The sequence below is a fragment of the Rhinoraja longicauda genome, chromosome 7, assembly GCF_053455715.1.
Source record: "Rhinoraja longicauda isolate Sanriku21f chromosome 7, sRhiLon1.1, whole genome shotgun sequence".
NCBI classification, from domain to species: domain Eukaryota; kingdom Metazoa; phylum Chordata; class Chondrichthyes; order Rajiformes; family Arhynchobatidae; genus Rhinoraja; species Rhinoraja longicauda.
The window spans coordinates 59,184,605-59,212,494 of record NC_135959.1 but is presented as its reverse complement, the minus strand read 5'-3'; the positions used below and the strand labels follow the sequence as shown (position 1 = coordinate 59,212,494).

Below are 27,890 nucleotides of genomic sequence, written 5' to 3'. Positions count from 1 at the left end.
GTAGGATAGTGTTAATGTACGGGGATCGCTGGGCGGCACGGACTTGGAGGGCCGAAAAGGCCTGTTTCCGGCTGTATGTATATGATATGATATGATAAGTCCATGCGGACTAGAGATCACACTGTACACTCGCACTATCCCACACACTAGGGACAATTTACTATATTACTGATGCTAATTAACCTACAAACTTGTATGTCTTTGGAGTGTGGGAGGGAACTGGAGCACCCAGTAAAAACCCACGACGTCACAGGGAGAACGTACAAACTCCATACTGACAGCACCCATAGTCAGGATTGAACCCAGTTCCTGGCGCTGTAAGACAGCAACTCTACTGCCGCACCACTGTGCCACCCCTTTTTATTAATGCAAGCGCAGTCCTCCACTACCACCAATTTTGCAGTTGAGTATCTCGCAGGTGTCAGCACACCCGAACTGCAATGGGATAACCTCGTCCTGGGGGATCCGCCATTTTGACCATGGTCTCTCCCCTACCAAGAAAGATTCTGGAGTGAGAGAAAATCTGAGATCAAGATCCTGATGGAATTAGATAAGGTAACTAGAAAGAAGCACGAAGCAATTGGGTGATTCATTGACGGAGTCCCACCAGGTTTCCCAGAACAGCAACATGCAACAACAGGGAAGGCAGGGATTTGCACCAGCTTCCCAGCACCTAGTTTTCTGATGCAGCAACAGGGAAGGGCAGGAGTTCACGCCAGGTATCGTATTCAGCAGCACAGCCAGCAACACATCCTATCTCTGTTTAAGATTATAAAGGCTCCTTTTAGTGCTGATTCCAGTAGTGCTCTGCAAGGTACTAGATTCCAAGACTTCACCCAATTGGACCTTTATAGGTGCTGGGCTACACAAATATCCATCTTGTGCGAATCCTGTGGAAGTATAACGTCTAAATTGGAACTGTCAATTGGGAGTGAAAGAACCACAATTACATAGTTTTCATGATTCATTAGGTCGACAACTCTTATTATAATGGGCCTTTATTGCCGATTATCCACTATAACCAAGTAAGTAAGGGGGGGAGGGGTAAATATGTACAGTATTTGACAAACAGCCAAACCACTAAACCACACACACTATAAAGAGGAAAGGAGACAAAATCCATAATATTTTAAACATTGTAAATACATTTTTTTAAAGTTAACATTTCATTTACCTTTTGTAGATAAACAACATAGGAGCCTATTTGGAGGTTGAAGTGTCTAATAGCCTGATGGTTGTGGGGAAGTAGCTGTTCCTGAACCTCTACGTTATTGTTTTCAGGCTCCTATACCTTCTTCCCGATGGCAGGAGTGAAATTAGAGTGTGGCCAGTGTGGTGTGGGTGGCTGGTTTGATGATGCTGGCTGCCTTTTTGACCTGGTGACTCCTGTAGAGCCTTTCGATGAGGGGGAGGACAGTACCAATGATGGACCGGGCAGTGTTCACCACGATTTTGCAATTTTTGTTGTTTTTGTGCGTCAACTTGCTGAACCAGGTTGTGATGCAACCAGACAATGTGCTCTCTACTGTACTTCTGTAGAAGATCAAGAGAGCATTGTTCGACATACCAAATCTCATCACTCTTCTAAGGAAGTTGAGGCATTGATGGACTTCCTTTATGATTGTATCAATGTACTAGGTCCAGGACAGATCTTTGGAGATGTGCACTCCCAGAAATTTGAATTTTTTTAGTCTCTCCACCACCGTCCCATCGGTGAAGACGGGTTTGTGGATCCTCGGCCTTCCGCTATTTTGTCCGCTATAACCAAAATCTGTTACAAGAGAAAGTAGACACAAAATGCTGGAGTAACTCAGCAGGACAGGCAGCATCTCTGGAGAGAAGGAATGGGTGACGTTTCGGGTCGAGACCCTTCTTCAGACTGATGATAAGAGATCCATAATAACGAGGGTAGACTGTAGTAACATTCTGTTTCATTTCTCTCTTACTCTGGGTGATGAAATATACGCATAAGCATAAGACACTTGGCTGATGATTCTTACTTGAGATTTGGAGGCAGCATTGACCAAGGTATTTCTGTCTGATTCTATCCATTGCTATTTGATGCAACAGTTCAAATAAGGTGGGACGTACAACTCAATGGCATCAACTTGCAGATAATGATTTTTCAATTATCTGGCAAATCTTTGCAAAATATGTATTTCTTCTAGTTCTATAAAGAGCTCTTCTTTCAGTTATAAAACACAAATTGTTCAGTTGTAGCCATTTACATATTTGTACTTATCTTCCTGAGGATATTGTTCAATGAATGCATGTTTAATATTGCAATTAATCTAACTGTGAGGAAACAATTAATTTAGGAAGGAATTGCAGATGCTGGTTTACACTGAAGATAGACACAAAATGCTGGAATAACTCTGAAGGGACTGGATCGTCTGAAGAAGGGTCTTGACCTGAAGCGTCACCCATTCCTTCTATCCAGAGATGCTGCCTGTCCTGTTGAGTTACACCAGTATTTTGGGTCTATCTTCAGATTAATTTAGGAAATTGAATAAAAATAAAAGAGATCTGCAGTGAACAGATTTGTATTGGTAATTAATGAGTTTTTGCAAAAGGCATTATTAAACATGAAAGTTGTCTCAGTGGTCATATAGGCATGACATATCTGAGGAATACAAAGCCATCAATCTAGCATGGAATTGATCATGGCTTTGAAGTTTGAATGTATCCCATAGCACAGAGAAATCCAGAGGTTGCTATCACTGACTCAATCCACCTTTCAGGGTGCACTGTTTGCATAATCTTGAGAATCTGACAAAACATTCCTGTAATTGTATACAAATCCTTTATCCTCATTTGTATGAGATTAGCAAAAATTTTAAATGACATACAAAGCTTAAAACATTTTTCTGTCTCAAAAAATAAATGCGTGGATTGTGATATCGTAAAGAAATTATTTCATAAGTAAAATATATTGAAATTAAAATATTATTTATTAAGAATGCCTTTCGCCGCTGCTTTAATTTTATGTGCATTTACCAAATTTTACTTTACATTCTGTATAATATTTGAAATGCTCTTTGAATATTGTGTATTCCTTGTTTGCTGGCTGTGTGACTGTGTCTCAATATGATGTCTAACAACAATTGACACAGGGAAGGTTGACATCCACACAATAAATATCAGTGAATCTTTGTCAGCAGCTCTTCTTATGCTGGTGGCACCATCACCTCTGAACAAATCTCCAAATGTAAGAGCATAGATTTGTCAAGGAAATAATCAAAATATTCAGTTTCGGGTCGAGACCCAAAACATCACCCATTCCTTCTCTCCTGAGATGCTGCCTGACCTGCTGAGTTACTCCAGCATTTTGTGAAATAAATACCTTCGATTTGTACCAGCATCTGCAGTTATTTCCTTACACTAAAATATTCTGTTTAGTGTATAAATGTGGGCTTGGAGCTAATGCAATAGGATAATTGTAAATGGCCAAAATTAATGCCTTAAATCATTTCTTTTTCTCTGTAGACAGTGGCTAAAATCAGTTTGAAAATGTTCTGACAGCCTGTCAGTGAGATTCAATAAAGTGGGTTCAAGATTAACCTTCCCATAGATTTGATAGTTTGTTAGATTTTAAACAATATTATGTTCATATGTTTTTTTTCATTTGCAGACTGTGAAAATATTCCAGTGAAATACCTCAGATGGGGAGATCCTGAGCCCATCGCTGCTGTTGTCTTTGCCTGCCTGGGTCTCCTGGCCACCATGTTTGTGATGTTCATATTTATGGTCTACCGCGACACTCCTGTGGTCAAGTCATCCAGCCGGGAACTCTGCTACATCATTCTAGTGGGAATCTTCCTTGGATACCTGTGTACTTTCTCTCTCATTGCCAAGCCCCAAAAGATTTACTGCTATCTTCAGAGAATCGGCATTGGTTTGTCCCCTGCCATGAGCTACTCTGCTTTGGTGACCAAAACCAATCGAATTGCAAGAATCCTTGCCGGAAGCAAAAAGAAGATCTGCACCAAGAAGCCAAGGTTCATGAGTGCTTGCGCCCAGCTGATCATTGCCTCCGTGTTGATATGTATTCAGCTAGGGATAATTGTTTCTCTTTTCATCATGGAGCCACCGGAAGTCATTCACGATTACCCAACTATCCGAGATGTTAAGCTGATATGTAACACCACCAACATGGCCGTCGTTACTCCCCTTGGATACAATGGTCTTCTGATTTTAAGTTGCACCTTCTATGCTTTTAAAACACGGAATGTCCCTGCCAATTTCAATGAAGCAAAGTACATTGCGTTTACTATGTACACGACCTGCATCATCTGGCTCGCTTTTGTCCCAATCTACTTTGGAAGCAATTACAAGATCATCACCATGTGTTTCTCTGTTAGCCTAAGTGCCACGGTGGCACTTGGGTGCATGTTTGTTCCGAAAGTGTACATCATACTGGCCAAACCTGAACGGAATGTGCGCAGTGCATTTACCACGTCCACTGTGGTCCGTATGCACGTTGGAGATGGGAAGTCATCCTCTGCTGCAAGCCGTTCCAGCAGTCTGGTTAACCTCTGGAAAAGGAGAGGCTCATCGGGGGAAACTCTAAGGTAAGAGTAATAGAACTAACCAAATCATCAACTCTGCTAAGGAGATATTTCAATGGACTTCTTGCTGCATGCTTCATCCTCAAGGTTGGTTGGAAATAATACTTTTAATTCAAGTTTTGTTAGTTGGATGATATGGACCCTAAGGTTATGTATTAATGAATGATGAAAGGCATAGATAAAGTGGATGTGGAAAGGATGTTTCCACTGGTGGGAGAGTCTGGGACCAGAGGTTTTAGCCTCAGAATTAAAGGGCGCTCTTTTAGAAAGGAGGTGAGGAGGAACTTCTTTAGTCAGAGGGTAGTTAATCTGTGAAACTCATTGCCTGGTGGAGGCCAAGTCAGTGGATGTTTTTAAGGCAGCGATAGACAAATTCTTGATTAGAACGGGTGTCAAGGGCCATTATTGAATGGCGGAGTAGACTTGATGGGCCGAATGGCCTAATTCTACTCCTATAACTTGTGAACTTTTATTGAGATACTTACACACTATATGCTATATTGCTGATATTTTCATCTCATCATATCAGTAGAGGCAGTAATCTTTTTTTATGTTGACTAAGTTAACATCTCCACTATATTGAATGGAGAAATTGCTGTAAATATTTGACTCTGAGAAAATGATTTGATTAGTTTCAAATTCATTACACAGAATATCTAAACACTGAGATACAATTCACAATGATTTTTAATACATGGTTAAGAATAAGTTGAAAATTGCTTTACCATGATGGAACTAAGTCTCCTTTCCAAAGTAATAGCCAGGCCAGGCTTGTTTTGCTTGTTGACTATCCAATGACTGATATGCTGATTAGCAGAATCTAGGTCAGAAAAATCAAAGGAGATTATTGTCCTTTCCACCAGATGTCATAACATCTCACAATTCTGTAGTAACTGAAAATGACACCAGATATTCACAATGGTATATTCATAATGCTGTTTTGCAGCATATCCCCTTCACAGTTACCGTGACAATCTGCAAAACTACACAGAGATGAATCATTTTAAAAACAGTGATGAATCAGAGAAAAACCAGAGCTTTGCTAAAACAAAAATCAAAAGGCATTTAAATATTTCCCGAATTGGCCACAATGACAAATTTAAGGAGAAGACTGTTTTTCTTCTTTGTTACTGGGATCTGCAACCACATTTCGATGACATGATGGGCCAGGCAATTTGCAATCAAACTGTTCTCCTTGCCCTCTCTCCGCCCATGCTTTCTTGGGCTGGGTGCAATAGCTGAGGGAGCTAATTCTCTACACCCAGAGGATGAGTAAAAGTCCACAGGTTCACAAGTTATAGGAGTAGAATTAGGCCATTCAGCCCATCAAGTCTACTCCGCCATCCAATCATGGCTGATCTCTGCCTCATCCCATTTTCCCACCTTCTCCCCATAACCCTTGACACCCAATCAAGAATTTGTCTATCTCTGCCTTAAAAATATCCACTGACTTGGCCTCCACTGTTCTGTGTGGCAATGAGTTCCACAGATTAACAACCCTCTGACTAAAGAGTACAACCTCTCAGGCACCATTCTGAAATTCCCTACCACCTTTGACATCCGTTTTATTTACCTCTGCATTCCTAACCTCAAAGCCTGGAAACCTAATTCAAGGAAATTGAACTGGGAATAGTCCTAGGATCAGAGAAACAGATCTCCCAGCCAAATGCTGGGAATCCTCCACTGGGATTTTCATGTTATTCAGCTTATTCTGCCATAAAGGGCCACATAAGTCTGTGTGAGATAAATGGGAGGATCTGAATGCTGGATATTCCCTTCAGAACCAATGGCTCAGTCAGGCAGAACATACAAAAGCTTTGAAGCATGTGCCACTAGATTCAAGAACATTGTAAAACAAAGTTATGTATAGAAAGGAGGAGCACTTCGCTAATGAATACCCCTGAAATAGTGGGTGTAGGATAGTGTTAATGTACGGGGATCGCTGGGCGGCACGGACTTGGTGGGCCGAAAAGGCCTGTTTCCGGCTGTATATATATGATGATGATATGATGATATTACTAGATTTATTCACTTCAATCACAAGTTACTCTGAAAGGATCTGAAATTTCTAACTTTGAACTGGTAATTATTGGATCACAATCAAAAAAGATTATTAATTCAGTTAAATTTTTGTATAGTTATTAAGTAGGTGTTGTTTTAAATAAATCTTCTTGCAAAGTGACTTTCTTCCTCGGCTTGCAGTTTCTGTTGCTCACCTTAGCAATTCCTTCCTCCGGCTTTCAATCTTCATTCATTTTGTCAGGAATTAAATCAAAAACTCCATCAGGAAAGGAGAAACCCATATCTAATGACAGCAGCGCTTTGGTGACACCACCCACTGTGATGCCTGTTCAAACTTGGGGAAAAAACATTAAAGAAACACAGTGACGTAGCAGTAGAGTTGCTGCCTTACAGCGCCAGAGACCCGGGTTCCCTGCTGACCACGGGTGCTGTCTGTATGGAATTTGTACATTCTCCTCGTGACCCGCATGGGTTTTCACCAAGAACGTTGGTTTCCTCCCACACTCCAAAGACGTACAGGTTTGTAAGTTAATTGGCTTGGTGTAAATGTAAATTGACCCTAGTGTGTGTAAGATAGTGTTAATGTGCAGCTTGCAGCCCAGTGGTATGAACATTGACTTCTCCAACGTTAGATAGTTCCTCTGTCCCTCTCTTCCCCTCCCCTTCCCAGATCTCCCACTGTCTTCCTGTCTCCACCTATATCCTTCCTTTGTCCCGCCCCCCTGACATCAGACTGAAGAAGGGTCTCGACCCGAAACGCCACCCATTCCTTCTCTCCTGAGATGCTGCCTGACCTGCTGAGTTACTCCAGCATTTTGTGAATAATTACCTTCGATTTGTACCAGCATCTGCAGTTATTTTCTTACACTTAATGTGCAGAGATTGCTGGTCGGTGCGGTCTCCATGGGTTTCCGTGCTGCATCTCTAAACAAAACTAAACAGATTATAAAATAAAACAACAAAAGTTATTTTTTTAATCAGAGCAGGAAAGGGCTAGTTTAACTGCCAAACCACTCTGATATTGGAAGTTTGAGACTTGGGTAATGTTAACTTACAGCCTGATCCGCATGTGTAGTAGGGAACTGCAGATGCTGGTTTACACCGAAGATAGTCACAAAATGCTGGAGTAACTCAGCAGGGCAGGCAGCTTCTCTGGAGAAAAGGAATAGGTGACATTTCAGGTCAAAACCCTTCTTCAGACTGAGAGTCAAGGGGAAGGGAAACTAGAGGTATGAAAAGGTTCAGAACAAATCAGAGCCGGCACGGATAACCAAGGAAAGATGTGCCTGCTGTAAGTGGCTCACTCAGATGAACATCGGGAAACTGTAGCTGGTGGTTATCAATGCTCAATACCTGCGAACACTCCAAGTTTGACCCAGTCTCTGATAATTAATGAAACACAGGCTGTACACAGACTGTGGCTTGTTAGGTCTCAATGTAACCACATTTGAAAATGTCCTGAGTTTAAATCATTTGTTGCTAGTTTGGATCAAATGAAAGGTCACTGAAGCTCAAGTACATTATGATGAGAGAGTTTAGGTGGGTTTTAGTTTGGAAAGGAGAATAACATATTGCTTCGGTGTTAATATTTTATTCTTTGGTGTCCAGAACAGCAACTCTGCGCCTTTGAGTATTACATAAATGTTGGCAACACATTTTTGGTTTTGTTATTGGTACTTGTAGTGGTTTCAGTTAATTATTGTAACATGTGTCGAGGCGGCACTGTGTCGCAGTGGTAGAGTTGTTGCCTTATAGCGCCAGACTCCCGGATTTGATCCTGATTATTGGTGCTGTCTGTATGGAATTTGTTCATTCTCTCTGTAACCGCCGCGTTGGATTTCCCCGGGTGCTCTGGTTTCCTCCCACACTCCAAACACAGATAGTTTTGTAGTTTAAATGGCTTCGGTAAAATTGTAAATTGTCTCCAGTGTGTAGGATAGTGCTAGTGTACGTGGTGATTACTGGTCAGCTTGGACTCTGTGGGCCGAAGGCCTGTTTCTATGCTGTATCTCCAAAGTCTAAAGTCTAAATACAGTGAAAAAACTGGCTTTGCGTGCTATCCAGGTAAAACATCGATACAGGTTTACAATTAATACCAGACATTAGTACAACAGAGAAAGGTAGCAGCATGCAGAATATGTTGTACAGCTACAGAGAATGTGCAGATTAAAATAAAGACTAGGGCCACTGTAGATCAGGAATGCATCTTTAAAAGATGGAGACCAATGCATGAAAAATTTGTTCAAGAGTCTGACGGTAACGGGGAGAAAAGGGAATGTTTGTGGTCGTTGCTGACACAATACGAAACGATACGATAGAACTTTATTTATGTCAGGAGGGAAATTGATCTGCCAACAGTCATAAAACACACAATACATGGAACATATGTGCTGGTTTTCTCGCGATAGCGTGGTGTAGAAAGAATCAATGAGTAGGGAGTTGGTTTCTGTGATGGACTGGGCTGCATCCACAACTCTCTGCAAGGGTGGAACAATTGCCAATGCTAGCTGTGCTGTATCCTGGTAGGATGCTCTCCGTGGTGCACCTGTAGACATCAGTAAGACTCATTTATGTAGATTCCTGAGGAAGAAGAGGCTTTGATGTGCTTTCTTAGCCACACAATCACTGTAATTGACAAATTGTTGATGATATTTATGTCTAGGAACTTGAAGCTCTCGACCATTTTTGGAACTTCTTTCCTGATTACATCACTGGGATGAATTTCTGTTTTTGGAGCCAATTAACATCAATGTTGGGGTCCCATATAAAAAACAAATCTTAATCTGCAGGTTCTGAAGAAAATATACATTTTCAAGGAGTTAATCCCACCACCTGTTCTGGGAAGCTGGTTAACACTCACAGTATTTCCTCTTGGGTTAATTCATCCCATAGGGATGCGATGACCTGGTAACTTCTTTTCATTGCAACTATTCAAGTATTGGTAACTTTCTTATGCCACCATACTTTCAACTTTCCCTTATTTTACGCTATGATTGATAATGAAAATAGTATTTTCTAGTGCTTCCAGATCCATAAATATTGTTAATAATATGTCTGCAACAGAACGAGAGTCAAGGTTAAGCTTCATATAAAAATACACACTGTAAATGGGTAACAATAATGTTGAGATTCAGATGGATTGAATGGTGATTCCATTGCTAAATGCATCAGGGGAATCAAAACAAATGTTTTGTACTTACCCCACAGAGGATCTCTGGTCATACAGTATTTCTGCTTCCTAGACTAACTTAATTGGGCTATTAGTGTTAATTTTGCTATCGTTATGGGATTTGTGTAATATTGAATGTAATTTACTAAGGGCTATACTGAGTTTAAAACAAAATTGTTTTTTTTAGCTATTTAATGTTGTATTGCAAAGTCAGGATGCAAGGTGAAAGGATAGCTTTTCTTTGATCATAAAATTGGGTCCTCATAATTATTTATAAAATGGCTTTAACTTAAACAATGATGTAAAACAGTCATAAATATCACCTCAATAATATAGGATCACACTTTTAATCACAAAATCCTTTCAATATTAAACCATGCATTCTGTCCTGTCCCAAGGCAGAGAAATACAAATCTCACAATTAAATTAGTCTAATTAATAGATTATGTTTTTCTACTTAATAGAAAATTAACAGGTGGTTTCCTGAGCAAAAGACAAACTGCTGGATGGTTTTGTATTTGTCTTTGGGCAGAGTGACCTGTGTTTCAGTAGGAAATTCCCCAGGTCCTTACCTTTCACCCCACCAGCCTGCAGATACTGTACTTCAATCTGGTGCTGAAAGAACACGGCGAGTCAGGCAGCATCCATGCAGAGCCATTCCTATTGTTTTCTTTAATGTATTTCCAAAACTGGTGATGCACATCAAGAATAAAGAGCCCATGGATCTTAACCTGGGGGTGAATTAGGTTGTTGGTTGTGATTACCTACACTGCCGCTAAATTTGAACACAATATTAAGAACTAATACAAAACAAAATAGAGTACCTGCAGAACTCTGAGCTGATTCCCTGTCATTCTGATATCTATTAATAGAGGCAGCAACAATGGGGTCTGATATCAATCTTTTTGCGTCACTATGGACACTTTCCTACTGAACCACTGGTCACCGTCCAAATACAAATACAGGAAACACCACTGTCCATCCGGGTTATGGAAATTAACCCTTACGAAACTCGCAGTGTATGCTCCATGCATGAAACCAAGATAAACTAGTCTCATCTGCCTGCACATGATTCATATCCCTCCATTGCCTGCATATCTATGTACACATTTAAAAACCTCACTATCTTATCTGCCTCCACCACCATCCCCAGCAACTGGTTCCAGACACCCATGACACGCTACATAAAAAAACTTGTCCTGCAAATCTCCTTTAAGATTTGCTCCTTTCACCTTACAGTTATGTCCTCTAGTCTTTGACTAATCTAGTATCTAGTGTGGAAAGAGGTTCTTACTGTCTACCCTATCTGTGCCTCTCATAATTGTATATAGTTCTCTCAGGTCTCCCCTCAGCCTCCAGGGTTCCAGAGAAAACAATCCAAGTTTGTCCAACCTCTCCTTGTAGCTAATACCCCCTAATCCATGCAGCATTCTGGTAAATCCTGTCTGCACCCCCTGTAAAACCTCTACATCCTTCCTGTAATGAGGCAACCAGAACTGCACGCAATGCTCCAAATAAACCCAGGTCTCCTGTACCCTTTTGAATATCATATGGTAATCGGGGATGATCTTGAACATTCACCTTCTGAGTCACTGGGAAAGTGCAGTCTCTAAGCCGGAGGCTCACTTCTTAGATGCTGGCAGAAAAATGTGTGCAAACTTGAATGTGTTTGCCTGTTGTACATCTGACAAACACTGACGCACCACAAATTTTCCGATATGACTATATTAAGCAATGATGCATGTGGAAATTTGCAACTATTGTGACATTAAAACCTGTTCTAATACTCGGCAGCTAATGAAGCTGCACCTTTAGACATTAGCTCTCTGCAACATTTCAATGGCAACATGCTTCATTTAGAATATTTACCTGTAATTCCTTAATTCAACAGATTTAATCAGCTACTAATAAATTCAAGCACCACAGGCCCTTAGGATGAGACCCCAAGCACCTGCACTAATAATTGAATGTGTCTTTCATTTAAAATGAAATACAACTTTCCAGGAATTGACTAACTAAATCATAAATTTCATCTACTTTTAATTAATTTAAATGTAACCAGGGAATTTCTCAGCTGTCAATACCTGCTTCTATTCTCACCTTTCCTGGCTGTTACATGTCCTGTACAAAAAAACCCATATGACTCATAATTCTAATGCAAGTTTATTTCCAAACTGTTTAAATTCCATTATTGTCAGTCTTAAAATATTTACTTCAAAATAGCCTTCCAGCTATTTATTTCCCCCATAGCTCTCAAACTATTGAGTTGTCAACACTTCAGCCTGACTGTTCTAAATAAAGGCTAAGTAGATCTCATATTATTTTCATTTCCAATCAATAATTTTTCCTGGCAAGAAAGTTCACAGCCATGAGAATGAAGATACATATCATATCTGAAATAATGAGGATCCTAATGTTAGGTGCCAATTACCAGTAGTGAGGTGGTGAGATTCTGTTGGAAGCAAAAAAATAGCTTTGTTGATTGTGTCACACTGGAAGTCGGACCACGATTATGATTCGATATTTGGGGAGAAATTTACATTTCTTGTAATTTCTCAAAAAAACTCCGAGATTGAATTGTTTCATGTTATTTTTGTTAAGGCTTTGCAATCCAGTTTTGATGTTACCTTGATTAGGTTCTGAATAGAGAAGTCGCATCAATGACAAAACTGGTCTGGGTACTTCTGGCCAAGATCCATGTCGTGCATCTGATGAATTCCTGGAGTGAGACGCACATCAGGAGTGACGCCATGGTGCCAGTAGTTAGTGCTGCTGTCTCACAACTCCAATTTCATCCTCGCCTCTGGTGCTGTTTGCACATTGACCCTACAGCTTCCTTCCCATAGCTACAATCATACCATTCCTCCAATTTGACGACATTGAAAAAATCATTCACACATTCATTTACTCCCGCCTAGACTACTGCAACTCCCTATACACTGGGATCAGCCAATCATCCCTGTCCTGCCTACAATTGGTCCAAAACGCCGCAGCGAGACTCCTGACGGGTACCCGTAAAAGGGACCACATCATCCCGATTCTGGCCTCTCTCCACTGGCTCCCAGTACGGTACAGAATCAACTTCAAGCTCCCCATATTCACATACAAAGCCCCAAACGGGCTTGCCCTCCCATATCAAAAATCGTCTAACCCACCATTCTATCTCCAGGTCCCTCAGGTCGGCCGATTTGGGGCTACACACTATCCCGCGGTCTAGGCTTAAGCTCAGGGGTGACCGCGCTTTTGCGGTTGCAGCTCCGAGACTGTGCAACAGCATCCCTCTCCCCATCAGAACTGCCCCCTCCATCGACTCCTTTATGTCCAGGCTCAAAACCTATTTCTACTCCCTTGCGTTTGAGGCCCTCTGAGGGGGCGCTGTGAACTGTTTATGTATGTGCTGTTATGTTTGTGTGCCATTGTATGTTTGTTTCTTAGTACCTGAACTGATGTACAGCACTTTGGTCAACGTGGGTTGTTTTTAAATGTGCTATACAAATAAAATTGACTTGACTTGACGGCTATGCGGGTTCCTCCTGGTGCACTGCTTTCCTCCCACACCACAATGATATGCTGGTTGGTAAATTGGCTAGTGTAAATTGCTCCAGTGGGTGGCATAAGAATCAGGGGGAAGCTGGAAGCTTTTGGGAGAATGTGCAGGAAGGAATTGCAGATGCTGATTTACCCTGAAGATAGGCACGAAATGCTGGAGTAACTCAGTGGGTCAGGCAGCATCTCTGGAAAAAAAGAATAGGTGACCTTTTGGGTCGAGATCCTTCAGACTGAGAGTCAGGGGACAGGGAAACTAGAGGTATGAATAGGTACAGAACAGATCAGAGTTGGCACCGATGCCTGAAGAGCCCACAGTGGTTCATGTTGGCTGTGGAGGAGGTGATAACGAGGGGAGACACAAAAGCTGGAGTAACTCAGCGGGTCAGGCGGCATCTCTGGGGATGCGAACAGTAAAACTAGCAGGATGACTAGGGCGGGGGAGGGACGGAGAGAGAGGGGATGCAAGGGTTACTTTAAATTAGAGAAATCAATGTTCATACCACTGGGTTGTAAGCTGCCCAAGCGCAATATGAGATGCTGTTTAGCCTCACTCTGACAATGGAGGAGGCCCAGGACAGAAAGCTCAGTGTTGGTATGGGAGGGGGAATTAAAATGTTTGGCAACCAGGGAATCATGCAGGCCAAGGCAGACTGAGTGAGCAAAGGTGTTCAGCGAAACAATCGACTAGTCTGCGCTTGGTCTCGCCAATATATAGGAGTCCACACCTGGAACAACGGATACAGTAGATGAGGTTGGAGGAGATGAAAGTGAATCTCTGCCTTCCCTGAAAGGACTGTCGGGGTCCCTGGATGGAGTTGAGGGAGGAGATATAAGGACAGGTGTTGCATCTCCCATGGTTGCAGGGGAAAGTACCTGGGGAGGGGTGGTTTGGGTGGGAAGGGATGAGTGAACAAGGGAGTTGCCAAGGGAACGGTCTTTGCGGAAAGTGGAAAAGGGTGGAAATGAGAAGTTGTGTCTGCGGAAAGCGGAAAGGAGAGAGGATAGATTGCTGGCAGATAAGTGGGGGAATGTTGTGTGTGCCCTGAGAACTGGTCACATGTCAGAAAGAAATGACATGAAAAAAAGAAATTATTCATGCAACGTCCGTTTCTGCGTGAGAACTCTGCGAGTAGATATTGCAGAGAAAGGCATGACTTTGTGCAGGATTTCAGTGATCATCTTTAACCAATATAACACATCTGCCAACATTTCCATCACCTACAACGGGACCCCACCACTGGCCACATCTTCCCATCCCCTCCCCTCTCTGCGTTCTGCAGAGACCGTTCCCTCCGTAACTTCCTGGTCCACTTGTCCCTTCCTACCCAAACCACCCCAAACCCGGGCACTTTCCCCTGCAACCGCACGAGATGTAACACCTGTCCCTTTACCTCCCCCCTCAGCTCCATCCAAGGACCCAAACAGTCTTTCCAGGTGAGACAGAGGTTCACCTGCACCTCCTCCAACCTCATCTATTGCATCCGCTGTGCTAGATGTCAACTTATTTACATCGGCGAAACGAGGGTAAACTAGCCAATAATATAAAGGAGGATAGTAAAAGCTTTTTTAGGTATGTGAAAAGGAAAAAAATGTGGGTCCCTTGAAGACAGAAGCAGGGGAATTTATAATGGGGAACAAGGAAATGGCAGAAGAGTTGAACCGGTACTTTGGATCTGTCTTCACTGAGGAGGATACAAACAATCTCCCAGATGTTCTAGTGGCCAGAGATCCTAGGGTGACAGAGGAACTGGAGGAAATCCACATTAGGCAGGAAAATGTTTTAGGTAGACTAATGGGACTCAAGGCTGATAAATCCCCAGGACCTGATGGTCTGCATCCCAGGGTGCTTAAGGAGGTGGCTCTAGAAATTGTGGACGCATTAGTAATGATTTTCCAATGCTCTATAGATTCCGGGTCAGTTCCTGTGGATTGGAGGGTAGCTAATGTTATCCCACTTTTCAAGAAAGGAGGGAGAGAGAAAACGGGAAATTATAGACCAGTTAGTCTGACATCAGTGGTGGGGAAGATGCTGGAGGCAATTATAAAAGACGAAATTGCGGAGCATTTAGATCGCAGTAACAGGATCGTTCTGAGTCAGCATGGATTTACGAAGGGGAAATCGTGCTTGACTAATCTACTGGAATTTTTTGAGGATGTAACTAGGAAAATTGACAGGGGAGAGCCGGTGGATGTGGTGTACCTCGACTTTCAGAAAGCCTTCGACAAGGTCCCACATAGGAGATTGGTGGGCAAAATTAGAGCACATGGTATTGGAGGTAGGGTACTGACATGGATAGAAAGTTGGTTGACAGACAGAAAGCAAAGAGTGGGGATAAATGGGTCCCTTTCAGAATGGCAGGCAGTGACTAGTGGGGTACCGCAAGGCTCGGTGTTGGGACCGCAGCTATTTACAATATACATCAATGACTTGGATGAAGGGATTAAAAGTACCATTAGCAAATTTGCCGATGATACAAAGCTAGGTGGCAGTGTGAACTGTGAGGAAGATGCTATGAGGTTGCAGGGTGACTTGGACAGGTTGTGTGAGTGGGCAGATGCATGGCAGATGCAGTTTAATGTGGATAAGTGTGAGGTTATCCACTTTGGTGGTAAGAATAGGAAGGCAGATTATTATTTGAATGGTGTCAAGTTAGGAAAAGGGGACGTACAACGTGATCTGGGTGTCTTAGTGCATCAGTCACTGAAAGGAAGCATGCAGGTACAGCAGGCAGTGAAGAAAGCCAATAGAATGTTGGCATTCATAACAAGAGGAGTTGAGTATAGGAGCAAAGAGGTCCTTCTGCAGTTGTACAGGGCCTTAGTGAGACCGCACCTGGAGTACTGTGTGTAGTTTTGGTCTCCAAATTTGAGGAAGGATATTCTTGCTATTGAGGGCGTGCAGCGTAGGTTTACTAGGTTAATTCCCGGAATGGCAGGACTGTCATATGTTGAATGACTGGAGCGACTAGGTTTGTATACACTGGAATTTAGAAGGATGAGAGGGGATCTTATCGAAACGTATAAGATTATTAAGGGGTTGGACATGTTAGAGGCAGGAAACATGTTCCCAATGTTGGGGGAGTCCAGAACCAGGGGCCACAGTTTAAGAATAAGGGGTAGGCCATTTAGAACAGAGATGAGGAAAAACTTTTTTAGTCAGAGAGTTGTGAATCTGTGGAATTCTCTGCCTCAGAGGGCAGTGGAGGCCAATTCTCTGAGTACATTCAAGAGAGAGCTAGATAGAGCTCTTGAGGATAGCGGAGTCAGGGGGTATGGGGAGAAGGCAGGAACGGGGTACTGATTGAGAATGATCAGCCATGATCACATTGAATGGCGGTGCTGGCTCAAAGGGCCGAATGGCCTACTCCTGCACCTATTGTCTATTGTCTATTGTCTATTGTCAAGCGCAGGCTTGGCGATCGCTTCGCTCAACACCTGCGCTCGGTCCGTGTTGGCCAAACTGATCTCCCGGTGGCCGAGCATGTCAACTCCCCCTCCCATTCCCAGTCTGACCTTTCTGTCATGGGCCTCCTCCAGTACCAAAGTGAGGCCCACCGGAAATTGGAGGAACACCTCATATTTCACCTGGGCAGCTTGCAGCCCAGTGGTATGAACATCGACTTCTCCAACTTTAGATAGTTCCTCTGCCCCTCTCTTCCCCTCCTCCTTCCCAGATCTCCCTCTATCTTCCTGTCTCCACCTATATCCTTCCTTTGTCCCACCCCCCTGACATCAGTCTGAAGAAGAGTCTCGACCCGAAACATCACCCATTCCTTCTCTCCTGAGATGCTGCCTGACCTGCTGAGTTACTCCAGCATTTTGTGAATAAATACCTTTGATTTGTACCAGCATCTGCAGTTATTTGCTTCTACATGAATGTGCATGATCAGTCACTTCTTATTCTCATGTACCATGGAGACCTCACGTCTAGTTGGAATCTGATCGTAACACACGTCCCTTTGATTCAATTAATCAATCAATGCTCAATCGTTAGTCACATCCCCCCAAAGTAATTTGTACTTTACTTTCAATAACATAGTTTCCTCTGCTGACTGCCTGTGTTCACCTCTCTCTGCTTTTCTGCAGAGGTTAATTGTTTAGACAACAAGATTGTCCCTGTGTTTATCTCTTCTCTGCCCTGCAGCTATTCCACAGACATGCTATCTGAAGACAATACCTAAAGTCTTTCCTATATATCTCCATCTGCAATGTCCTCCTTCGTATGCTATTTTGCTGACCTAGGTGTCTAGTTGCCATGAAATTAATAGAAAGATTGCTATAATCCTGTGACCTCCAATGAAGAGAGGTTTTCTTTAAATAAATATCCCTGTGGTCTGCTGGCTCAGTTGCACGAAGCAGTTCTCTTGTATAAAGAAAGAAATATGTTTTGTCTTACTATTGTGTCTTACATTCTCGTTCACAAGTTATTGGAGTAGAATTAGGCCATTCGGCCCATAGAGCACACTCCGCCATTCAATCATGGCTGATCTCTGCCTCCTAATCCATTTTCCTGTTTCTTCCCATAATCCTTGACATCCGTTCTAATCAAGAATTTGCCTATCTCTGCCTTAAAGATATCCACTGACTTGGCCTCCACAGCTCTCTGTGGCAATGAGTTCCACAGATTAACTACCCTCAGACTAGGGTTGCCAACTGTCCCGTATTAGTCGGGACATCGCGTATTTTGGGCCAAATTGGTTTGTTCCATATGGGACCGCCCTTGTCCCGTATTAGGCCTGGACGCCGCTGTAGGCCCGGACACTGTAGGGCCGGGCACTGTAGACCCGAACACTGTAGGCCCAGACACTGTAGGCCCGGACACTGTAGGCCCGGACACTGTAGGCCCGGACACTGTAGGCCCGGACACTGTATGCCCAGACAATGTAGGCCCGGACACTGTAGCTCGGGGGCCGCTGTAGTCCCGAACAGTGTAGGCCCAGGTGCTGCCTGACGGAGGTTGCGTGGCAACCCGCCTCCCGGCCTGGGCGGCCGCCATTGATGGAGCGGGTGTACGTGGCCGTTGGCTGGGTGAGGTCATGTGGGGCGCGGGGGGGTGACATCATCTGTCCCTCATCTGGGAGTGAGGAAGTTAGCAACCCTACCTCTGACTAAAGAAGTTCCTCCTCACCTCCTTTCTATAAAAGTGCCCTTTAATTCTGAGGCTATGACCTCTGGTCCTAGACTCTCCCACCAGCGGAAACATCCTTTCTGTCTTTGCCCTTTATTATTCTGTAAGTTTCAATGTGGTCCCCCCTCAACCTTCTAAACTCCAGCGAGTAGAGGCCCAGTGCTGTCAAACGTACATTGTACATTATACATTAATTCATACATCATACATTGTAATCAGACATCTCCAGGCATGGGGAGATGACTGATTACAACTTCAACGATGTAGAAACTTGTGTGTGTGTGTGTGTGTGTGTGTGTGTGTGTGTGTGTGTGTGTGTGTGTGTGTGTGTGTGTGTGTGTGTGTGTGTGTGTGCATCTGTGTGTGCACGTGTGTGTATGTGGGCAGGGGTGGTAGGGGGTGTGCTGGGTACAGCAGATTACAGATACTATCCCCACACATCATGCAGATCAGACTGACTTGAATTGAATATAACATATTAATGAAGGATTCCCAAAACCTATATATTAAATGTCTTGCCACAAATTGGCTCCATTTCCTGATGAGTATAACTATGATTTATGCACTATATACACTTTTCCTTGATCAGCACCATTCTGACGAGTTAAACATTGGTTGAGGTGGTTAGCCCTTTGAACTATTGCTGACCAATAATGGTGAGCAGCAAGTGAAAATAATGCACATAACAACATGTGGATTAAATTGGTAGAGAGATGCATTGAGGAGCAGATATTTGAAGTCAATGAATTCTAGTCATTTGTTGATGAGAATCCACTCCTAAAACTTTAACACAGGTACATTCTAAGCCATTGCACCTGCCAACCATTTCAAGGTATACTAGACCAAGTGGGCCCAAACCTCTCCTGCATTGGTGCAGCACCCTCTCCTGCCCCCCTCGTCCGTCTCTCCCTCCTCCCTCCTCCCTCCCCCTCAGCCCCTCCCTCCCCCTCCCCCTCCCCTTCCTCTCCACCTCCCCCCCACTCCATCCCCCTCAACCCCCTTATCCTCCCCCTCCCTCTCTCCCCCCCTCCCTCCACCCATCTCCCTCCCTCCCTCCCTCCCCCCCCCTAGTAGATTTAAACTTTAAAATATGAATAACTTTAAAAATATAACACCTATTTCAATGAAACTTCTTCCATTAGCAGCAAAGGGATGATGGTGAATAAGGTGGGCCTAAAACTGTCGTGCTATCGTGTACGGTTTTGGCTGTCGTTCAGGAACAAACAAACAAACAATCGAGAGTTTTAGTGTATAGATGATCAACAACTGGATCTGATCAATCAACATATTGTTGCACAAATAATCACTTTCGTGAGTGACGGTTCGGGTCGAGACCTTTCATCAGTCTGAAGAAGGGTCTCAACCCGATGTGTCACCCATTCCTTCTCTCCAGAGTTACTCCAGCATTTTGTGTCTATCTTTGCTGTAAACCAGCATCTGGAGTTCCTTCCGACACATCTCTTTACATGTACTCTCTTACATAACTCCGTCACCTACAAAATATCTCTTCCGTTCCATTTTAAACTCCTTTCTTGGTGACCACAATATTGTTGTTTCAATAAAATCATCCCTGATATGTCACCTAACACATATAAAATAATTTATCAATAAGTAATTTAAAATTAAGTATTGACTGAGAAGTTTTATAATTGTTCCAATATTCTACAAACCACTGCATGTAAAAGTACTCCCTACCTTCACTGCTGGCCATTCTAATGAAGGGACCCTTGACCTGAAACATTAAATCCATTTCAATTTATACAGACTGTGTAGGAAGGAATGTGTAAGGGCGGCACGGTGGCTCACCAATAGAGTTGCTGCCTTACAGTGCCAGAGACCCGGGTTCAATCCTGACTATGGGTGCTGTCCATATGGAGTTTGAAAGTTCTTCCTGTGACCACGTGGGATTTATAAATTATGTCCCTGGACATGTTAATTCTAGGAATGCCAGGTATCGTGATCTGTTACATATTCTCTAATGTAGCCTCCATAAATTACGGAGTCTAAAGCTGCTGACAGTTCTTCCCGTGTGGTCCAACTAGGACCTATCAGTGGAAGGGAAAGCACAAGTTTTTTTTCTGAATACTTAAACAAAATCACATGTTATTCACTTTCCCACAGTTAAAATTACCCACACATTGTTTCCAAGGTGATAAGTAGTTCATTGCCTCCAAAATATCAAACGTATATTTCCACATTCTTTCAGATAGAATGGTGAAATTAGGGAGCTCACTGGCCATGTAGAGGTTAAAAGAATCAAAAATATGAAGCTCGGGGGAGACAGAATCCAGGGCTTTCAGTCAGGGTAGGATGAGTCAATCAGCATTGATCAAGGACTTGAGATTCTGTGTGATTCCATGGAATTCCTAAACATGGGAATACATTTTCACACTTGTGCCTAGTTGCCCCACAGAACATCAAGTTTTATACTGCAACAGTTCTTAAATAGTGGGAAATGGAAGTGAATTATTATGTTGTCCACTTTCATTTTATGTTATTGTGTTGCTTTTCTATTCTGTCCGTGAAGTTCAATGGGCTGAATAGAGATCTGATAACCTGGTATGTAAATAATGACCCTTTGCATTTGAATCAATTTGTTGACCTTCATTAAAAGGATCAGTTCCATTTTGGTGTTTTGTTCAGTTTTGTTCATTTCACTATATATTTTCTATCTACTTAGCAGCAGCTTAATGTATTTTAAACTAAATCTATTATATTTTTCTTCTTAATAATTTAAATTCATTTAAATAGTTTTTCATTGTCTCTGGATACCAGAGACTTTTTGAAAACACTGAAAATGCCTTTGGCTTGGGGCAGTACTAGGCATGTGGCCACCTAGCAACTGAGGCCTAGTACCCACTTACCCACTTGTCAAGGCCATGAGGTGGAGGCCTTCAGTCCATGGGTCTGTGGGCACTGAGCTGGTTGGTGCAGATCTGCTCGTCTGGTAGAAAGGATGGACCAGGTGCACTTTTGGCTCATGGATATTTAGTTTAGGTTAGTTTATAAATACAGCAAGGAAACAGGCCCTTCGGCCTGACCAGCAATCCTTACACACTAACACTATCCTGCACACGTGAGGGACAATTTAAAATTATACCAAGCCAATTAGCCTACAAACCTGTATATCTTTGGAGTATGGGAGGAAACCGGAGATCTCGGAGAAAACCCATGCAGGTCACGGGGAGAACATATACACTCCCTCCAGACAGCACCCATAATCAGAAACGAACCCAGGTAACGCATCAACTCTACCGCTGTGCCACCGTGCCACCCCATATGAAGTATCTAAATATTCTGCTTTTTTTTTTAGCATAAGGGGAACAAAAACATAAATTAGCCTTCAGGAAGTTATTTAAAATACACGCCTGACCCAAATCTGAACTCTGACTCAGAAACTGTCAAATTCTATAATGCGCTAGCTGCTGGTGATTTTGTCATATGCTGTTGCCCGTGGTCACAGCTAAGTTCCATCCATATTTCCCTCTATTGGGGTGAAGTAAAATTAAATAACTGAAAATAAGAGTTACTGATTGCAGCAGATCACACGTGAGGCATTTCTTTCTGTTTTCCTGTGCTTCAGCGTGAAAAAAAGAAAAAAGCTCGTCTACGAATATTCCTCTCCACTCCGAAGGTAGGAAGGTCTTGAAAATATTTGCCATTTGGGGACTTGTTTCCAGATCTAGATATATGATCCCAGGAGTGAGTGGGTTAACTTATGATGAGCGTTTCACGGCACTGGACCTGTATTCGCTGGGGTTTAGAAGAATGAGGGGGGACTTCATTGAAGCATACAGAATAGTGAAAGGCTTGGGTAGAGTGGATGTGGAGAGGATGTTTCCACTGGTGGTAGAGTCTAGGACTAGAGGTCATAGCCTCAGAATTAAAGGATATTCCTTTAGGAAGGAAATGGGAAGGAATTTCTTTAGTCAGAGGGTGGTGAATCTGTGGGATTCTTTGCCACAGAAGGCTGTGGTGGCCAAGTCAATGGATATTTTTAAAGCAGGGATAGATAGATTCTTGATTAGTCGACCATCGGTTCAACTTAATTACTTAACCCTGGTCCCAGGCCTTTGTTGGAGAACATGATCTTCCTTCCCAGTCCCCACCTCTAAGAATGGGGCATTATTAGTCCATAAGATGATTGGCTTTTTTTTCATTGATCTCCATGAAAAGAATGATCAATAAATGTTGTCCGTATTTTATATGGTTCAATGTATAATATCTTACATTACACCATATGGATGTGATTAGTACTGTCCCCATGTCATAGATATATAGATACATATATTACATAGACAATAGGTGCAGGAGTAGGTTGTTCGGCCCTTCGATCCAGCACCACCATTCAACGTGATCATGGCTGATCATCCATAATCAGTACCCTGTTTCTGCCTTCTCCCCATACCCCTTGATTCCACTAGCACTAACAGCTCTATCTAACTCTCTTTCGAATGCATCCAGTGAATCGGCCTCCACTGCCTTCTGTGGCAGAGAATTCCACAAATTCACAACTCTGTGTGAAAATGTTTTTCCTCATCTCATTTCTAAATGGCCTATCCCTTATTCTTAAATTGTGGCCCCTGGTTCTGGACTCTCCCAACATCGGGAACATGTTTCCTGCATCTCGCGTGTCCAATCCCTTAATAATTTTATATGTTTCTATAAGATCCCCTCTCATCCTTCTAAATTCCAGTGAATACAAGCCCAGTTGCTTCATTCTTTCATAATTTGACAGTCCCGCCATCCCGAGAATTAAGCTCGTGAATCTACGCTGCACTCTCTCAATTGCAAGAATGTCCTTCCTCAAATTAGGAGACCAAAACTGCATACAATACTCCAGGTGTGGTCTCACCCGAGCCCTGTACAACTGCAGATGGACCTCTTTGCTCCTCTACTCTACCCCTCTCGTTATGAAGGCCAACATGCCATTAGCTTTCTTCACTGCCTGCTGTAGCTGCATGCTTACTTTCAGTGACTGATGTACAAGGACACCCAGGTCTTGCTGTACTTCCCCTTTTCCTAACCTGACACCATTCAGATAATAATCTGCCTTCCCGTTCTTGCCACCAAGTGGATAACATCACAATTATCCACATTAAACTGCATCTGCCATGCATCTGCCCACTCACCCAACCTGTCCACGTCACCCTGCATCCTTATAGCATCCTCTTTACACTGCCACCCAGCTTTGTGTCATCTACAAATCTGCTAATGTTACTTTTATTTCTTTCATCTAAATCATTAATGTATATTGTAAATAGCTGCGCTCCCACTACTGAGCCTTGCGGCACCCCACTAGTCACTGCCTGCCATTCTGAAAGGGACCCGTTAATCCCTACTCTTTGTTTCCACTCTGCCAACCAATTTTCTATCCATGTCAATACCCTACCCCAATACCATGTGCTCTAATTTTGCCCATTCATCTCCTGTGTGGGTCCTTATCAAAGGCTTATCAAAGGTGCACTACATCCACTGGCTCTCCCTTGTCAAAGTTAGTTTCTGCTTTACATGGGCATCCTCATCGATAACTCAGGGGCTGTGATTTTGATCATTTACGGCAATAGAAATATAAATAAGAGAAATGTAAAACGGATTGCTGATTTGGTCTTGCCTGGATCATACAGTGATTGAAAGTCAAAATTGGCCTCTCTGCATTCAAATGAGGTCCTGTATTCCAATAGAGCAATGGGTGGAATGCAGACACAATTGCCTTCTGATAAAGGCTGCCATAATGTTGCAGCTCAATCATTTAAATTACATTTCTGAATAAAAATGTTGTGAGGAAAAACAATGCTGAATTCACAGTCAGTGGTTAAATACAAACTGATTTTTCACATCCGAGACCAGAATAAATCTGACTGCTTTGGCATTATGCCTGGCTTTAATCGCCTTCAAGATAAAGCCTGAAGCACTCCAAACACAACTGTGTGTTACTTTTAAGAGTAGTGACAGCAACGGTCAAACTGAATATGGTTATTATTTCAGATTCTCCAAAAGTAAAATATGACTGTAGGAACACCAATTTGTATTACTTCACACTCACAATAATCAGCGTAAAAGCCCAGCGAGGAAGACTAACTCAATGTGTCTGACACCAGGGCACACATTGCCACAGCTGCCCAGAAAAATCAGGCTATTCCCTGTAACATCTGCAGACTTCAGAACTGTACCACAGAAGAGGAAAAAGAAGGAAACATTAGTTAACTGAATTCATACCCTTCGTTTGAGCTTTGACTGCAGAATACAACATGTTTTAAAATTGAATAAGATCATGTGATAGGAGCAAATTTAGACCGTTCGGCCCATCAATCATGGCTGAACTATCTCTCCCTCCTAACCCCAATCTCCTGCCTTCTCATAAACTCTGACAACCATACTAATAAATTAATACGTTGATAAATATTGTGTAAAGAGGGAAAAATTCATATAATGGCAAGAATGAGGGCACATTTGCTGAATTGATATTATGTTCTTGCAACTCTCTGTAAATGTTGATTTTTAAACCCCAAATCAATTTCTCTCAAATATTGTGGGAGATTAGTCTACATTGCCACACTCTCCATTTATTTCCTTGCAGAAGAATATATAATTCATAATTCAAAATCCCATCAATTGATCAACGGAAGACATGATGTCCAATAACAGTGAATTATGTTACGTTAATTAATTTGGTTGGGGTGAAATAAACGTACTGTTGCTTGTTAGATACTCTTAATTCTGTAACACTTCCCACAGTATTTTTACAAATTCTCTTTTGTAATACATGCCTGTTATACACTATTTCCCTGATGAGAGGACCGGTTAGTGATCATCCTTGTGAGACCATTGCCGTAATCAGATTTTGTGAAGGAGATTGACCAGAATGGTCTTACTTCATTTGGCCCTTTAATGGTCTTCATACCTAACATTCTAATGTAACAGTACCCCCTACTGTACCAGTGCAGCACTTCATTGATGTTACATGGAATCTCTAGTGCATTTACAGTATCTTTTGCTGTGGGCTCATGTCTACTCAAATGGGACAGGACAAAGGCAAATCACTTTGAACTCCATTATTTGCAGAGAGATGTCAATTGTCCCAGGGATTAAAAGGGAATGCACCATATTCTCCTTTTGTACTTACCATTTTCAAGCAGAGGTGTTTTTGTTTGTGCTGTGCTGGGTTTTACTTAATGGCATATAATAATAGAAATTACATAAGTATTACAAGTAATTCAAGCATATAAATAGTATGACCGCTGAGGATAAGATGGTTATGTGGTAGAACCACCAAACTGATCTCAGTTTACTTAAGGGTGGCACAATGGCACAGCTGGTAGACCAGCTGCTTCACAGCACCAGGGACGTGAGTTCAATCCTGACCTCGGGTGTTGTCTGTGTGGAGTTTCCATGTTCTCTGTGACCGCATGAGTTTCCATGTTCTCTGTGACCGCATGCGTTTCCTCTGGCTCTGACTTTCCCTCCCCATGCCATACAGATGTGCGGGTTTATATGTTGATTGGCCTCTGTAAATTGCCTCCAGTGTGTATGGAGTGTTCATTGCCTCCAGCTTACATTCATCGTATGAATATTGATTTCTCCAACTTCAAGTAACCCCGGCTTTCCCTCTCTCTATCCCTCCCCCTCCCAAGTTGCACCAGCTTCTCGTTTTCACCCAACAAACAGCTACCAATGGCCTGTTTTCTTTATCATCGTTACTTTTTTGCATATCTTTCATTTATAATTATTTATCTCTTTACATCATCATCTATACCTCTTGTTCCCCTTTTCCCTGACTAGTCTGGAGAAGGGTCCCAACCTAAAACGTCACCCATTCCTTCTCCCCATAGATGCTGCCTGCCCCGCTGAGTTACTCCAGCTTTTTGTGTCTATCTCCAGTGTGTATGGAATGGATGCAAAAGTGGGATAACATAGAACTATTGTGAATGGGTTTGAAGAAGGGTCCCCACCTGAAACATCACATATCCCTTTTCTCCTGGGATACTGCCTGTCCCATTGAGTTACTCCAGCATTTTGTGTCTTTCTTTGATCGGAGGTCAGTGTGGATTCGGTGGGCTGAAGGACCTATTTCCATGCTGTATCTAAACTAAACTAAATTAAACTAAACTAAACTAATCTAAACTACTTGACACCAGTACACCATGTACCACGGGTACATGAACAGTAGAGATAGACACAAAATGCTGGAGTAACTCAATGTGTCAGGCAGCATCTCTGGAGAAAAGGAATAGGAGGCTATTCTTCAGACCCAAAAAGTCACCTATTCCTTTTCTCCAAAGATGCTGCCTGACTCGCTGAGTTACTCCAACATTTTGTGTCTATCCGTTGTAAACCAGCATCTGCAGTTTCTTGCGGTAGAAGACAGTATCCAATGTTTTAGTATCTGCCACATCAGTTCACATCAATCTGATGCTTTAGACTGACATATCTAATTCTCCAATCTCTCAATCCATCAGCTCATTAATTAAGTACTGAAAATGTTGTTTACAAGGTTCTGCTATACTGCTTGAAATTATTGAATCAACTCTACAATTCCCCCCATTCCATGCTTGTTGGGAATGCAATAGAAATTGCTGCATACATCCATTTGACAAATAGGGAAATGTCATCTAAAGGCAATGGATGCCCAAAGTTTCAAAATGGTGGAGCCCCATTGAACAAGGGGCTGAATCTCACAGAATGGTGCCATTCTGGGACTTCTGCACATGTACTGCCAAACATACAATTCCCACACTTCTTGGCGGATTTCAGAAGGCCAATCTGTCAACTAGTCCAGTCATTGTGCCCATTCTTGCTGGGTGTTCTCCCATTTATTGATGATTTGCCTCGCAGATCCTGCCCAAGGGGATTGTAGAGCAAACCTTTTGGTGGCAAAAGATAAATTTTTAAATGTTGTTTTGCTTTACTTCATTTTTTTTTAAAGTACTTGTTATGTTATAGCTTGTTCTTTATGCAATTTAAAGAATGTTTATTGTTTTAATTAATTCCCTTTAACTTTGGTGTATTGGGCCCAGAGCCTTCTCACTGCACTATCAAAGACTGCCACGGCTGAGGACATATCGCTGAACTCTTGGGATGCAGACTTGGTCAGAACTAAAATGAAAATTGGTCATGGTGGGGGTGCAGGCTATTGTCAGTGAGTTCCAGTGTATAACCTTCAGAGGCCACAGTCAGGCCGAAGCATTTCCTCAAGGAATTCATTCGGCAAAATATTACACCTGAGATAAATGATCTCCACCAGCTACAATCATCTTCTCTGTATCTACTACAGTTCTTTTGTGATCCCTATTAGTTTCACTAGGTCATTTAGCAGAGCTTCATTATACCGAACATTTCCTCAAGGGATTAATTTAGCAAAATATTACTCCTGTCTAGGTCTAAAGTTACTTTAGTATTGTGAAGTTAATTCTGGATTTCAATTCTTGTGTCAGTGTTTGAGCTAACATTAGAA

The 27,890-nt window shown here is 42.5% G+C and overlaps 1 protein-coding gene across 6 annotated transcripts in view; it reads left to right on the top strand.

Annotated features, from left to right (window-relative positions):
• grm5b (glutamate receptor, metabotropic 5b) overlaps positions 1 to 27,890 on the top strand; it is a 382,791-nt gene that overhangs the window by 348,449 nt on the left and 6,452 nt on the right. For 5 of the 6 annotated variants that reach the window (XM_078402687.1, XM_078402684.1, XM_078402688.1 and 2 more), the window contains exons 8-9: positions 3,632 to 4,571; positions 22,020 to 22,070. In XM_078402687.1, coding sequence (XP_078258813.1) covers positions 3,632 to 4,571; positions 22,020 to 22,070 — 991 coding nt within the window. The remainder of the gene's footprint in view (positions 1 to 3,631; positions 4,572 to 22,019; positions 22,071 to 27,890) is intronic. The other variant, XM_078402690.1, reaches the window with a different exon arrangement.